Source organism: Urocitellus parryii, chromosome 11 (assembly GCF_045843805.1).
Source record: "Urocitellus parryii isolate mUroPar1 chromosome 11, mUroPar1.hap1, whole genome shotgun sequence".
In the NCBI taxonomy this organism is placed as follows: Eukaryota; Metazoa; Chordata; class Mammalia; order Rodentia; family Sciuridae; genus Urocitellus; species Urocitellus parryii.
This window is the reverse complement of record NC_135541.1, coordinates 124,354,938-124,371,907: the sequence shown is the minus strand read 5'-3', so window position 1 is coordinate 124,371,907 and position 16,970 is coordinate 124,354,938. Positions and strand designations below refer to the sequence as shown.

General features: G+C 35.9%; 1 protein-coding gene across 1 annotated transcript in view; it reads left to right on the top strand.

Annotated features, from left to right (window-relative positions):
- Vps45 (vacuolar protein sorting 45 homolog) overlaps positions 1 to 16,970 on the top strand; it is a 56,869-nt gene that overhangs the window by 16,856 nt on the left and 23,043 nt on the right. Inside the window, exons 11-13 of the mRNA XM_026404018.2 lie at positions 7,522 to 7,680; positions 7,893 to 8,000; positions 9,053 to 9,174. Coding sequence (XP_026259803.1) covers positions 7,522 to 7,680; positions 7,893 to 8,000; positions 9,053 to 9,174 — 389 coding nt within the window. The remainder of the gene's footprint in view (positions 1 to 7,521; positions 7,681 to 7,892; positions 8,001 to 9,052; positions 9,175 to 16,970) is intronic.

Genomic DNA, 16,970 nt, shown 5'->3' with positions numbered 1-16,970 from the left:
GAGACATTACAAAGGGAGAAAACAATTAAATGATAGATTGGATCTAAGGATTGAAAGAACAAATCAGACGTAATTCTAAGGTTCATGAGTAAAAAAAAAAAAAATGTGTTGTCCCCAACAATTAATTTAGGAGTGAATCCTTTGGGAGATAATAATTTCTAAGCCACCTGTAAGAAGCACATTTCCTCAATACTAGGATTTTATATGCTAAAACTTAGTTTTACTTTCCCCACTGCAATTCTACTTGATTTCATAAAATAAACCCAGTCTGGTATATCGGAAACATCACAGGCTTTGGAGCCAGGCTGTCCTGGCTGGTATCTTATCTCTACTTGCCAAAGTTTTTTGGGAAAAATTCCTTATTTTGTCCAAGCATTAAAGATAGTGATTTCAAACTTTCAGATTGTTATAAAGAATCAGTGTGATAATAAAATGTTTCATATATGATAGGTGCTTTGTAAATATTATTTCCCTTCCTCTAAGAATAATATTTTTTGCATGGTATAATCAAAAGAAGGAAACCTACCTATGGGTACTCTGTTATATCAAAATCTTTATTGAGATTTTTAGTTTTTAGTTTTAAATTTTTAAAATGTTTATCAGGATTTCTCAGAAAACACCTTCATTTTGAAAATTATAAAGTTGCTATTTGCTTTATATTTTATTTTTATGTAAAGTGCTTCTCTATCATTGTTTTATTTTGTCCCCGTGTTTCTAAATCTTTACAAAGGACTCTGTTCTTTAGACTGACATTATTTCAATAGTGTATTAACTTTTAACTCTTAAATAGATGATATAAGTATTTGGTAAAAGAGGTGTATAGTGAAAACTGAGTCTGTTGTTTTGTATGCATCCTTTCAGTTCTCCATGTATATGCAAGGCTTGGTGTGTGTGTGTGTGTGTGTGTATGTGTTTTAATTAAAATGTTACCATACTAGACACAGAATTCTGCATTTTTAAAAAATATTTTTTTAGTTGTTGATGGACCTTTATTTTATTTGCTTACTTAAATGTGGTGCTGGGAATCGAACCTACTGCCTCACACATATGAGGCAAGCGCTCTACTGCTGAGCTACAACTATAGTGCCCTACAGTTTTGTTTTGTTTTTAACTTTGTATCTCAGAGACTGTTTCATATCAGAACCTAAAGTCTCCTTCAATTTAATCACTAAATAGTATCTTTTATAAAAAATGTATTAAAATCTATTTTACCAGGGCTAAGGTTGTGGCTCAGTGGTAGAGTGCTCACTTCTCACATGTAAGGCACTGGGTCAGATCCTCAGCACCACATAAAAATAAAGTAAAGGTACTGTGTCCACCTACAAACAAAAAATATTTTTTAAAAAACCTGTTTAACTTTGCCAATTTATTTTAAACAACCCTACTAATAGTTTTTAGTTGTTTTGTAGGCCTAACAGAAGTGTTCCTATCTTTATCTCAATAAAATGAGTTTTTTGCCTCTTATTAAATAAAAACAAAACTTTTTCCAATAACCAAATATAATTTTTCTTATATTTATCACTTGATTTTTCTTTTTAAAAGGTTAGAACCAAATTTAGCCAGGTGTAATGGTACATATCTGTAATCCTAGCACCTTGGAGGCTGAGTTAGGAGGATTGGAAGTTCCAGATCAGCCTGAGCATCTTAGGAAGACCAACCAGTCTCAAGATAAAATTTTAAAAGGGCTGGAGGTATAACTCAGAGGTAGAGCATGTCTGGGTTCAGTCCTCAGTGTGGAAAGGAAAAAAAATATCAAAGCTTTATCACTAGCCAATTTCAGTGTCTTTATTTGTATCTCTCTATCATATGGAAAGCAGTTAGAAAAATTATTGTAATTCCTTCTTTGAAACTTTGTTCACTTTAAAAGTAGATATTTAAAAATGTGAACCTGATTTCCGATCTACTTTTTATTTCTAAAACTTATCTTTTGAAGACTTTCTTGTCCAGGGTATTGGGGTTTTACAGTAAGCAGTAGATTCGGACTCTCCCACCATAAAGGATTTCTTTGGCAACATGATTTAAATAGTCTATAAAGGGAACTTTTGTTTGATAGTCAGTAGATGCCAGGGGCCTGATCCCTAAATGGCTATAGCATTCCTTGGCTTGACCTTAGAGAATAATACGTCATGAAGCAATGAATTGAGGTTTTGAGTAGAGATGGGTTGTTTTATTGAGTAGTAAGCATATCATGGTTAGAAAAAGAAAAGCTCATACATTGCTAAAAATTAACCTATAAATTGCTGCCCCTTCTATCCTACAGGTTAACAAAAATATGATTTATAAAGAATTTTACCAGAACCAAAGTGCAATGTACTACTATTGAAGCACATCCATATTCTCAAAAAAAGAGATCGATTTGATTAGTAATGAAGATTTTTCATATCATTAAGAGAAACTTCTGCAGAAAGTGAGCAATCCCCACCCTACTCCCACAGTCCCACCCATGTTGTCATATCACAACTTTTTATTTGGGAGGAGGAACTGGTCTATTTTATATCCTTTTTTCCTGATCTTGCATGAAAGATTTCAGATCATACTGTTATTGACACATGGTAAAAACTCAATAAATATTTGTTAGAAAAATGAGGAGAATGAATCCTTTTTGAAGCAATATAGAATGGTGGCTTAAAGCTTGGACTTTTGATGACTTGAGTTTGGAAATGATTCTTAACTACCCTAAGCCCCCGTCTTTATCTCTAAATGTGGGGAAATAACAGTACTTAATTCAAAGATTGTGGTGAGGATATAATGTGCTAATACATGTAAACACTTAATATGTACCAGGTCCTTAAAATTTTCAACAAATGTTGTCACCATTAATCTTAATATTATTTGATGGTACATTCTATTTTCATTCTGGGATTTAGAACATGTTTTTTTTAATCCACAGGTGACTTTGGATCACTCCCCACTTTCAGAAAGGTTTTTCTGTAAAATTATGATAAAACTGCTTGGAACACATTGGACCATTTTATTTTAATCAGTTAAGAGTAAAAATGACCCTTTTTTCTCTAAACCACCACTTAACCAGTATTTCAGAAGTAATGTTGACCCTCAGGAGATCTACTAGAAAGCTAAATTTTATGTTAGCCAGTCATTAAGAAAAATAATACTGACTCACATGTATTTATCAGTCAGTAGTATTGGGTTCTGACTACTTTCTATTATTTTTCCTAAATAAGCTCTTTAGTGTTCTACAACACTGCTAGATCAGACTCATTCTTATCAGATCAACATATTGAATACCTCTGCCAATTTCATCTTCATATCCTAATCTATTATGATGATGATGATGATGATGATTATAATACCAGGGATTGAACTCAGGGGCACTTGACCACTGAGCCACATCCCCAGCCCTATTTTGTATTTTATTTAGAGAAGGTCTCACTGAGTGCGCAGTGCCTCGTTTTTGCTAAGGCTGGCTTTGAACTTGTGATCCTCCTGCCTCAGCCTCCCAAGCAGCTGGGATTACAGGTACACCACTGCACCTGGCCCTAATCTATTACTTTAGTTACTTATTCATTAACTGTTTTACTACATTATTGTGATGGTAGTTAGCAAGGAAGGAATCCTGTTCTTTAGGTTAAACTAAAGTGGCGAGGTGTGGGGGAAGGAGAGTCTTTCATTACTGAGTACTCTGTAATTTGTATAATGTATGTATGTCATACAAAATTTTTTTCTTTTTCTGTGCTGATTCATCAGTTTTAATAGAATAAAACAAAAAGCAGTCAGCTAGAAACAATGAAAGAATCTCTAAATATTAGAAAATAATTGTTTTCTCATTATGTGTGGGTGTTAGTGCCTTTTGGAAACTTTACCTCTAAAGACAGTATTTTTGCTTTTCTTTTCCTGTTTCTTGATTAGACCTACTTACACAAAGTTTTTGAATCCTATCTTCTTAAATAGACACTAGTTTTCTGTTTTGCTCTTTATTCATCTATTGTCATTATGAGGTAGTGTCCTTTTCTCTCTTGGTAGTTTCAAGGCTTGTAGAAATTTTATCTATCGGTAGTAGGAATTGAACTCAGGGATCCTCTACTACTGACCTGCATCCCCAGGCCCTTTCATTTTTATTTTTGAGACAGGGTCTCCCTAAGTTGCCCAGGCTGGCCTCAACTTGCAATCCTCCTGCCTCCACCCTAACCACCCCAACGCCGTTTCCCCACCACTACTCAACATTGCACCCCAACCAATAGCTGGGATTATAGGCGTGCACCACCACACATAGCAGCTTATGGAAATTTTATTGAGAAATTAGAAATTTTAAAATTTATTATAGAATTCAGTTATATTTCCAACATATAAATACTACCATATGGCACATACCAGGTCTGTAGTTAAAAGTCTCTCTAATTATTTTTCCTCCTCTTCTCTGGTTAGTACTCTGGAATCTCAATATAACATATGCCATTGTCAGTCAAGTTGATGAGTCAAGTAGCCATAGGGAGATAGTTTAAAATCAAAAGATAACATGGGATCAAGTCAGACAAAAAAAAAAAAAAAAGGCCCTGCTTTTTCAAGGAATGACATTGCTGAAAGAGAAGAAAGAACTCAACTTGTACCTACAGGTTTCTTCTCATGAGAAAATAGGTAAGTCTAGCCAGATCATGGATCTGAGCCCTGAGTTGGGTTCTAAGAACTCAAAAGTAGGCGAACTAATCTACTCAAAGTAATCCTAGGTCAGATCTGGTCAAAGTCAAAGAATCTACATACCAGTACCATATCTCAAGAAAATAGGAGTGGATTCTTTTATATTTTTTAATCTGTTCTAATGAGTTATACAGGACAGTAGAATGCATTTTGATACATTGTGCACAAATGGAGGAGTGGATTCTTAAATGGGAAACAGAACCCAGAGTCAAGATCCAAGTGAAGGTAATTAGGAAGGAAGGAAGCAGGAAGGGTATTAACTGATTGCTGCAAATAGTCTTTAACTTTTTGATGCCAGTTATCTGGGTTTATAGTTACATGGGTATCTCATCTCAGATTTGTTTTAAAGGTCAGCCAGAAATTGAGCAGATTATACGTGAAAGAGTGCAAGGGCAGGAAATGAAACATTGTGCCTGTAAGAAAAGTGACAATAGAGATTCCAAGGTGGGATTTCTTAATGTTTTAAATTTATGCCCAGTTGATTAAAATATATGTGAAGTTGTACATAAATACTTGAAGAATAAACTGTACCCTGTCATGTCTTTATATTATGATAGAAAATAGTAGAACACTTGAGCACATATTTTAAATAAGCTGTATTCCATAGTTGCTCTGTGGAAAACATACAACAAAGGGAGAAAAAATTAAATTTTCTTATGAATGTGGGTCTAAAGGAGAAATTTCTTCCTTTTTTAGTCTCTTAAGGATGATGATAATGAAATATTAACCAGAAAAGCCACAACAGGAGTCCCTCTCAGAGAACTTTCTACTTGAGAGCTCCTGGGGAGGCTCCCGTTATCATCCTCGTCGCTACTCGTTATGTACAGAGAGATTCTTAGACGTTGGACATGGTTGTTGTGGGTCACCAAAGAATGATGTGTATGACAGCATCGTATACATTATAAAGTGCCACACAGACGGGGGTTGTCATGTCCTCAGAAGCCGGGGTCCTCCCAGGTGCTTGCCACTCTCACGTTCTTTCCTCTGCTTTCACATTCCTGTTCGGGATGACACTGCTTTCATTCCTTTATACCAATTCCAACTGTTACTGATTCTTTTGCAGATGTCACCTCCGTTGTGAAGTCTTTCCTGTTTCCTCAACAATCAGATGTACTTTATTTTTGTCTTTTCTCCCCTCCCCATGGCACTGATTTTCAGCCTGCTTTCTATACATATATGTCTGTTATAACGCCACATATTTGTTCCTGAAAACCCTTATTTTCTACAAAATCATGCATTAAAAATAAACAGATTATGGGAAAATACGGTTATAAGCAGACCACTTAAAAATCTAAAAAAAATAAATCTATATAACTTTGTAATCAGAGCACTAATAAAAATACTAGCAAAGGAAATCTCCACTGGAATTTGCACATAGAAATTGAGCCAGTCCACATTCACAGCCTTATTCCTGAGGCTCCTGTTTTCTTTAAGATCCAAGGTCTTGCTGGGTGCAGTGGCACATGCCTATAATCCCAGCAGCTCTGGAGGCTGAAGCAGGAGGATTGTGAGTTCAAAGCCAGCCTCAGCAAAAGTGAGGCACTTAGCAACTCAGTGAGACCCTGTCTATAAATAAAATGCAAAATAAGGCTGGGGATGTGGCTCAGTGGTGGAGTGCCCCCGAGTTCAATCCCCTGTAAACCCCCACCCCCACCACCAACAAATCCAAGGTCTTAAAGACATTTGCTTCTCATGGAGACTAATTTCATCAAAATTAAAAATACCATTTGAGGTAGCCTTCTTCATTCATCAATTTTTGCTCATCATTTTGTTTTGTTTTGATTTTTAACAGTGAAATGTCTTTGAATCCTTTTCATTCACACTTGCTCCTTCTCCAGAGAGTTTAACAGTGGAAAGTGCAGCAACTCCTAAAACCAGATCCTTCCTGTAGAAAATACTTTTGTAGCATTGTCATCTTTTTTTTTCTCTTAAAATTTTGATAAAGCTTCTTCTTTAATCATCAGGAAGCCTGTCCATGCTGGAAAAATTACATGTGACTCAACATGCCTTCTGATATCATACCATTTTTACTGTTCTCGTAAAGCTAAAGTACATTAACTAGATATGTTTTGTAACAGAATGGATTATACTCATTTCACCTCTCTTTACCTCATTGTCTGTGTACTCGCTGAGGACAGAAACTGGCTCTAACTCATCTGTGTTTCCCTAACAATGCCTGGCATAGTGCCTGATGGGACTTAAAAAGTTTTTTTTTTTGTTTTGTTTTTTGTTTTTTTGCTAAAATGGAATTATTTGTTCTGTATAATAAATATAAATCTGTACCATATGGAAGACCCTTAATGTGAGAATGGAAAAATATAAACATGTTTTCTTTTGGCTCCTTTTGCTGTCTGTATCTGTACTTTAAGATCATAAATACTCAATTTAGAGATTGCATGCTTTACCATCTTGAGACATATTGTTACTTCTGATGTTTCTTGGGGATTAAGTTTAGTCCTATGTAAAATTCTATCAACTCGTCTCAGTGTTTAATTAAAGCAAAGAGAAAGCAGTAGAGTTGCAAGTCAACTGCTCAGTTCTGTGTGCCGTATTGACTAAAGTGGTGGAAAATAGTATCTGTTCTTATTTCAGCAAGGAAATGATTACTTGGGTTATTAGAAAACAGGAACAATCCAGTATTAAATTCATTTTTTCTAAAGCAATTATAATGGGAATATATTTCCTTATTTAATTCTTATCTTGAGCAAAAGGCAGTTAATTTTCTATAGTTGAGACCTGGGCATTGTCATCATAGCCATCTCATGAATTCAGATGTATCACTATCACTCAATAATTATTAACTCTAAACCATTATACAAGAGATCACTCATGTGAAAGGGGATAAATGTCAGTTCCTTCTTCCTTCAGAATGTAAAGAGGCTCCTACAGAACCCCAAAGTGACAGAGTTTGATGCTGCTCGCCTGGTGATGCTCTATGCTCTACACTATGAGCGGCACAGCAGCAACAGCCTGCCAGGACTAATAGTGGACCTCAGGAATAAAGGTGTTTCTGAGAAGTATCGAAAGGTAACCAATTTTACATGTTGAGCCCAATAAGTAGGAACTGGTTCTGTCATATTCTTAGCACCAACCAATGATAAATCATACCATTTTTATTTATAGAACTGTATAATTCTGTCTTGTCATGTCTTCATTTCCTTAATAAAGGTATTTTTTATTAAATGGGCTTGCTGATCCCTAAGCAATAAAAGATAATTTCTATTTTCTTCTTTCTATAGCTCGTGTCAGCGGTTGTTGAATATGGTGGTAAACGGGTTAGAGGAAGTGACCTTTTTAGCCCCAAAGATGCTGTGGCTATTACCAAACAGTTCCTCAAAGGATTGAAGGTATAGACATCTCTTCTGTGCTGAGAAACGGTCAAAGCCCCTAGGGCAGAAAGTACATGAACATGATCTTCAAATTAACTTCAGGAGTGCTGCTGGTTTAGTACTAGAACAGTTAAATGAAATTATATCAGCCATCTCTTGAAAGCTTTTTCTTTCAGTGCTTTCCTGTATTGGAGTAGTATCAGCACTGGCTCAAATAGCCAAGCAGGAAATAGCTGAAGATATTTCCAGGAAGTACTCAAGAATAAAAAGACAAACAATTCTATTAGTTATAGCTATTTTTCATATTTGTTTATAATCTGGGATTTAGATAGTTTCTCTTTGAAGGACATTAAAGAGAAAGCAAACATTTTTGATCTTTTAAAAATACTAACCAAATTTTTTTTAATGGTCAAAAATTAGTTTTAATTTGCTAGCCTTTCTCATGTTTCCTGAAGTTTCTTTCTTTTTTCTTCCATGTTTACAGTCTCCTTTTCTACAGTTCTTTCCTTTCATTTGCTTTATTTGTCATTTAGCATTTTCACAACAAAATGAGCAAGACTCATTAAAGACATGATAAAAGATTTAAGCAACTCCAGTTTTAAAATTCTTTTATAATAGTTAGCATTAATTTTAGTATTTTTATGAGATTGGAACATTTCTGATTAAATTTTTGAGTAAAATATTTTTCTTTTTCTTTTTCTTTTTTTTTTTTTTTTTTTTTGGTACCAGAGATAGAACCCAGGGACACTTAATCACTCAGCCACATCCCCAGCCTTTTTAATATTTTATTTAGACAGGGTAGCGATCAGTTGCTTAGGGCCTCGATAAGTTGCTGAGGTTGGCTTTGAACTCACGATCCTCCTGCCTCAGCCTCCCAAGTCTCTGGGATTACGGGCATGTGCCAATGCACCCAAAGAAATAAAATAATTTTTAAAATATCATAAAATTCCTATTTGAATCTATCTCAGGAAATATCTATTGAGTGTATGTCCTTTTCTATGTGAGTATTATAAGCTGTTGTATTGCTAGTTTTCCCAAAATGACCTAAGAACCATTTTCCCCTGTTTTAGGGAGTAGAAAATGTATATACTCAGCATCAGCCTTTCCTACATGAGACCCTGGACCATCTCATCAAAGGAAAGCTTAAGGAAAACCTCTATCCTTATCTAGGCCCCAGCACACTCAGAGACAGGTAAGGTAACAAATATATTAATAATAAAAACCAGAAACACTCTGAGAATAGGACATTTAGAATAATGATAAGAACAGACACCAAAGTTATGTCATGTCCACCTTCCTCTGCTTGAGTTCTAATATTCTTTTTGTTTTACATATGTGAATATTAGACATGAACTCCCCTGGTAAGCCTGAAACATTTATGTACTTGGGAATAAAGAGACGGGTGTTTTGGAGGGTCTCGATCCTTAATATTCTGTGTTTTAGTAGCAGACCAGTTTACTTATGCCATGTAAGGTTCAGTTCTATGGCATCTGGCATTTGGAGTTTCAAACATTAAAGCCAAAAATAGATCTGGGCTTGATTGCCATCCAGAGCAGGTTGTTACTATTTTTGGTGAGGACTGGACTTTGCCAAATGTGGCCAGCACACAACCTGAGAGACCTAATTAACAAAAGCCATGTGTTACAAAGGAGAAAGAGATAGGCTCTCTTTTAGTTGTAATTTCAATCCAGTAGGTAATAAATTTTAATAAATATAAAATATGTCCAGAACAATTTACTTACATCAGCCTGAAATTTTAAATATACACAAATTCTACTAGTTAAAAATACATTCCTATATTTGTTATTTGGACCGAATGTTATGCAGGACCTACTATATATAGCTGAACTCTATCGGGCAGTTTAATGTGAAAATTGTATACTAGTAGTATAATTCTTCTGTTGTTTCAGCTACTAATAATCTAAGAGTCTTGGGCAGGGTAGTATTTTAAAAATGAATTTCTGAAAAGGGAAAATGTTTTGAGGTTCAGAGATGACTCTTTTATATGATGAAATGTATTTCTTCACTCTGTCCCTTTAAAAAAAATCTCTATAATTGATACAAAACAGAAAAAAGATCATCTTTTTAAAATCCAAGGTTGAAAGGCAATGTTAAATTAAGAGAGTACATTCATTCAAATAAATGTTTAAGGTCCTTGGCATCAAGATTCAGAAATGTCAACTAAGTGGTAAGAATGAACACCAATCCAAGATATTTGTCTGAGAGGATTTTCAAAAAAATGTAACTCTATTATTGAGACTTTTAATTAATTTGAATAAAGGAAAAATATTAATTTGCTTATGATATTTATATAAGAATTGCTGAAGAAGAAATCAGCTACTCATTGCTAGAGGGAAACCATAGGCTGGAAGAATATATTGTGTATGATTAGTGCACAACAACAAACCTTTCTAAGTTTCATGGTTCATGCCCAAACAAAGCTCAAAATAATGCTCTTCATCCAAAATACACATTTATCAATTGTTGGCATCTGTCAGCGTGTCACTATAGTCTAAATATGTGTATAGTTAATAATTCAATCACTTCACTCTTTTATACAGATGCTTATTTAATGCCTTCAATATGTTAACTGTTTTAGATGCTAGGGATACAGAAGTGGCAGGAAAGAAAAGATACCTGCCCTCAAGGAACTAAAATAAAGGAGACAGTAAATAAGTAAAAAAAACCTAAGTGCTATTAGGATGTGAATAGGATAATAAGCTGCAAAGTATCTGTGGAAGTGGGGAGAACTACTATAGATGGAGAGAGCCTCTCTGAGGAAGTGATACTTAAAATGAGTTTTGAATCACAAGAAAGCCAGTCACATAATGATTAGGAGAAAGAGCATCCCAAGCAGAGGCAACACCAGATCACAGTCTTTGAAGAAAGGGAGAACTTGGCAGGTAGGTAGCCAGAAGGAAGCCCTGTGTGGGTAGAGTAGAGTAAGGAAGGAGGAAATTAAAGAAGATAAATAGGAGCTGGATCACAGAGGGCCTTGTAGGCCCTGATTAAAAAGTTTTTGTTTAATTTTTTATTTTAATATAGGAAGCCATTGAAGAACTTGAAGCATGTAAGCAATGTGAACTGAATTATGTTTTAAAAGTTCACTTTGTGGAGCAAATGGATTCTTGCAGGCAAAAAATAGAAGGAGGAGATGTCTATAAAAGTCAGAAATCAAAGTGGGTTGGATAGGAGGCTGAGGAAGAAAATAGAATCCATAAATTTATTTAGTGGTATAGATTGATGGAACAGAGGTAAAAGAAGCCAAGAATAATGCTCAGTCTTGTTAATTGGAGATGCCTATTAGAAATATCATGCTGAATTGAGAGTTAACAAGATATTAGTGATACCTAAGCCACAGGATTAGGTAAGATTACTTAAGAAGAAAGCAGAGAGAGAGAGAAGAAGGTCAGTGGGGTCACACACTGTCTGGAGGAAAGGAGCCAGAGTGGTAGAAGGGAGTCCAGGAGAACATGGTCAGAAAGGCATCGAGTGAGCGGGGAATGTAAGAAGGTGGAGGAAGTAAAGAACCTATCAAGGTGGCAATATAAAGAAGGTCTTTGATGTTCTTATTCCTACGTTTCAGTGAGATTAGAAGCCAAATTAGGTTTACAGGATATAAAATAAAATGGAGACATTTATATGTAACACTTTTTAAGAAGTTTTGCATAAAGGAGACAGAGAAATAGGAGGGTATCTAAGAGATTGTGAGTTCAAAAGAGAGATTCCAAAGCATGTTTGTAATCTGTTGAGAGTTATCCAATAGAGGAGGAGAAATAAATGAAGAAGAAGAGCTGCTGAAGTAAAATCCTTAGGGTATCTAGAGCACAAAGGAATTGCCTTTGATAGTGGCAAAGGTACTTTCATTTTAACAGGAGAGAAAACAATGTGTATAGTTACACCAGGTTTGTAGTTCATTTTTTGTTTGTTTGTTTGGTATCAGGGATTGAACCCAAGGGCACTCAACCACTGAACCACATCCCCAGCCCTTTTTATGTTCTATTTTGAAACAGGTCTCACTAAATTGCTGAGACTGGCTTTGAACTTGTGATCCTCCTGCCTCAGCCTCCTGAGTTGTTAGGATTGTAGGCATGTGCCACCGTACCCAGCCACCTTAGGTTTATAGTTCTGATCATGAGAACATGGGCTCATCCTGTCTGATTTTTCTCCGTAAAATATGATGGTCAGATTATCAGCTAAGGGAGGGGGTGAAAAAAGAAAACATTGTGAAGTTGTCATCTTTTTTTTTTTTTTTTTTTTTGAGAGAGAGTTTTAATATTTATTTTTTAGTTCTCGGCGGACACAACATCTTTGTTGGTATGTGGTGCTGAGGATCGAACCTGGGTCGCACGCATGCCAGGCGAGCGCGCTACCGCTTGAGCCACATCCCCAGCCCATGAAGTTGTCATCTTGCAGGCTAGGAATCAGACTTGTCAGGGGAATGTTAAGTAGACCTTCTGGGCAAGGTAGAGTGCCTATCAGTGGTCATTAATTTACAATAGTGAGCCTGGTTGTGTGGTTTTATCCAGCAACTTTTAGTTACTCTGGGTTAAATGTAAAGAAGGGAGATAGTTTGGTTTAGCCAGCATTTTGGAAAATGGAAACAGAAAGAAGGTACTGGATAGTGAAAAAAGTATCAGTGATGAAGTCACAGAGTTATTATATTAGGGCATTTTTGTAGTTGAGTTAAAATTGAGAGGTGGTTATTAGACAAAGAGGTGTTAAATTGAAGATTCTTGTAATGAAGAGTTGGTTATAATCAAGAATGTAGGTGATTGATTACAGGGGATGGAATAAAAAAATCAGTGTGAGGGAGGAGACCAGGATGTGAGACGAGTAATCTACATTGATGTCAGAGTCACCGAATATCTTGAAAAGAGAAGGAATAAAAAGGAGGACAGTAAGCCAGAGCTAAATACTTTAGAGAGTAAGAGTGACCAGGAAAGGAGGTCAGGAGGAAACAGTGGGACTGAATCACAAGCTTCTAAAATTGGAGAGATTTTGGAGGAATACAGAGAAATGTTTATGAAACTATAACTATCTACACCACTTCCTGGCTCTGCTTCATAGAAATAAGACTGCAGAAGACTTGAAGAGACTCCTTCCTGATAATTTCACTTCTAAAAGTTCACCCTACAAATATACTTGCACAGGTATACAAAAATATGTTTACAGGGTTGTTCACCAAAACATTATTTGTAATAGCAAAATCTAGGAACAAGTTAAATGCCCACTAATAAAGGGCTGGTTATCTAAATTACAGTATATTACTATGCATTCTTGTTTTAAAATGGCTAACTCTTTGTGAGGTGATATGCAAAACATTTTTTTTATTATATAGAAAGAAAGATGCTGTTATATCCCTTTTTAAAAATATTTTATTTATTTTAGTTTTCGGTGGACACAACATCTTTGTATGTGGTGCTGAGGATCGAACCCTGGCCTCACGCATGCCAGGCGAGCGCGCTACCTCTTGAGCCACATCCCCAGCCCATGTTATATCCCTTTTAAAAATATGTGAGAATAAATGTGACTGTATGTGTTTATAAAATAAGTATATGCTTGAAAATAAATATGTATGCAATATGTATGTATAATACATATACAAACATATATGTATGCATACAGTAACCTTTTTTTTGGTACCAGGAATTGAACCCAGGGGCACTTAACCTTATTCAACCACATCCCCAGCTCTTTTTTATATTTTATTTAGAGACTGGGTCTTGCTGATTTGCTCAGGGCCTCACTAAGTTGCTGAGGCTGGCTTTGAACTTGAAATCCTCTGCCTCAGCCTCCTGAGCTACTGGAATTACAAGCTTGAACTACTGTTCCCTACAGTAACTATTTCTATTTTTTTTTCTTTTTCCTTTTTTTTTTTTTTTTTTTTAAGTCGTTGGTGGACCTTTATTTTATTTATTTGTATGTGGTGCTGAGAATCGCACCCAGTGCCTCACACATGCTAGGCAAGTGCTCTACCACTGAACTACAGCCCCAGGCCCCCTACAGTAACTATTTCTAAAAGAATAAATAAGAAATTATTGGTAATCCTTATCTCTGGATATTGAGACAGTAGTTAATTATGATATACATATCTATCCTTTCTATTAGCTACTATGTTAAGTATTATAATATTGAAATAAGAATTACATTTTATTAATCTTTAAGGTTTTCACAACAGTTAACATGATACTTTTCAAATAATAAGTATTCAATACTTGTTCAGTAAATCATGTAGACATGTATAGCAGTTGATTTGCCAAGATTTGTGTTTGGAAAATTTAAACCAAAGGATAAATTTAGTTGATGCTACAGAAGATTTAGATTTTTGCAGGTTGCTATTAACTCTACATAATATTTTGGCTTTGCAACTACTTGGCCCCACTGTCAGTTCTGTCTACTTTCTTGGCCCTGGTACATCACATTGAGAAAAGTTATTGATTTTGGTCATCTTTATAATGATTTAAATCTCATGGTAGAACATCTTGGTTTTATTGGTGTTGTAATATTGGAAAGTGTCAGAGGAGATGGAGCAGGAATATAACTTTATAAAGCCAGAACACTTGTAGAAATTTCCTAGCCCTTAGCTATTAAATTAGTGGTTAACCTGTTTGGCAGCATAGTCACATCCATAAACTGGGTTTGATCTTTATCCTACAGATGGGATTCCCACATGTAATATTATTAGGCTGATTTTTTTCTCTCCAGAATTGCTTCTTTCCCTGATTTAAAAAACAGTAATAAGTGCCCTCTTCACTTGGTGGGAAACAGAGCTGTGTGATCGTGCACTCCAGAGTCAAAGAGTTCAAGGAGGTGCCCCCGTGTTTTATGATTTTAGCAGACTCTTATCCCAGCCGTTTGCTTTTGTTTCTATAAAGGCAGAAGTCCTTTTTACTGGCTTTTTTTTTTCCTGCAGTAAATTCTCATAAGAATTTTACCATCTGCAAGTATTTTAAAAATTTGAATTTTAGACATAAATGTAAAGGTTCACAAATTAGACAAAATATTGCCTTTTGAAGTTTGTTTTTCTGTCTAACTTATTCACATACAGAAATAATTATTTGCAGAAATACTGTACATGAAAATTTTTAAATTTTTCTAACAAAGTAAGATACAAATTGGGTTCTTAGGATGTCCTTGTATAGCTGGCTACAGTATAAACTGGCTGCTGTTTTCCAATGTTTGCTGTCTGCGTTAATTAATGCCTTTGGTTGCTATGGTGAATTAAAGAGCACAAGAAGATGTACACAAAGAATTGAACTTGTATTTTCCACTTAACTTTGACCATCATATAAAACATTTTGCTGTATATTTTACCATTGGCTTCATCAGAACATCTGCTTTTAAAATTCCCGTGGAAAGGAAAAACATCAGAGAGATTAAAAACTCTTTTTCATAGATACTGTTCTGTAGACCAGATTGAATACGTAGAGGAGGCTCTGGAAACGTGCTTTTGTGTTTCCATGATCAGATGCAGTAAGGGTACCTTTGTTAGGTACGCAGTTGAGCCTAGCACTCAGTCCCTATCCTAGTATTTATGTTTTGTCCACACATCTGTATAACCTGCACCCACAGATAACTATCCATGACATTTTCTTCCCTCTTTAAAAATACCCTGGCTCCCTGCAATTATCAACTAAAGGACAACATTCTAGAAGTCTGCTTGAGTTATTCTCTCCCAGTTCTCATTTTTCTTTTCCATAACAGACAGCTGTATTCTTGAGGTAGATTGAGGTAGATTAGTTGTAGTTGTCAGTACCTTTATTTTTTTATTTAACTTTTTATGTGGTGCTGAGGATTGAACCCAGGGCCTCACATGCGCCAGGCAAGCGCTCTACCGATGAGACCCAGCCCCAGCTCCAGCCCAATAATCTGTGTAATTCATCAGTGTTCAAATAAACCCGTATGATGGACCTCAGTAGTGTTGTCCCTCACCACAGCGAACATTGCACATGGAATCTTACTGTTACAAATCGCTCAATTGGTAGAGTGCTTGCCTCGAATGCACAAGGCCCTGGGTTCAATCCCCAGCACCACCACCAAAAAAAAAAAAAACTCCTCCAGGTGTGGTGGTAATCCCAAAGACTCGAGGCTGAGGCAGGAGAATTGTGAATTTAAGTTTAGCCTCAGCAACTTAGCAAGACTGTAAGCAACTCAATGAGACCCTGTCCCTAAGTAAAATATCAAAAAGGGCTGGGGATATGGCTTAGAGGTTAAGTGCCCCTGGGTTCAATCCCCAGTACCAAAAAATAAATAAATAAAATACTCCTTTTCTGAGAATATATTGTCTGTATTCTCTGGTCTCTCTTCTTTCTTCTTACTTAGCCGCCAGTATTCAGTCATGGGAGTCCACCCTGATAAGTTTATCTAACTCTAATCAGCTCCCAAAGGTCCTGCTTCTAAATGCCATAGCCCCCTCACCAAGGGAATTAAATTTCAGGATATGAACTCTTGGGGGACACCCTCAAATAATATCTAAACCCTAGCAGGTAGCCTCTAGCTACATGTGGCTATTGAACACTTGAAATGTGTCTAAAGGTACTGAGGAGCTGAACATTTTTATTTTATTTTGTTTTAATTAAGTTAAATTTGAATAACCAAATGTAGCAAGTAGACGCACTATTAGAGCAGATCTAGGGAGTATGTTAGGTTAGGAAGGAAGAAGAACCAATGACTGGACTCTGGGCACTATATCATTAAGAGGTTAGGGAGATGAAATAGAGTCATCAAGAGACACTGAAAAGTAACAGCCAGCGGAGTAGGGAGAAAACAAAGAATGTGTATCCTGGAAACCAAGTCAAGAAACTACATCCAGGAGGAACAGTGATCAACTTAATCAAAAGTTGCTGACAGCTGGGCATGATGGCCCAGGCCTGGAATCCCAGCTACTCAGGAGACTAAGGCAGGAAGGTCACAAATTCAAGGCCACTCTGGGCAACTTAGGAAGACCCTATCTCAAAATTAAAATAAATAAATAAAAAGGGCTGA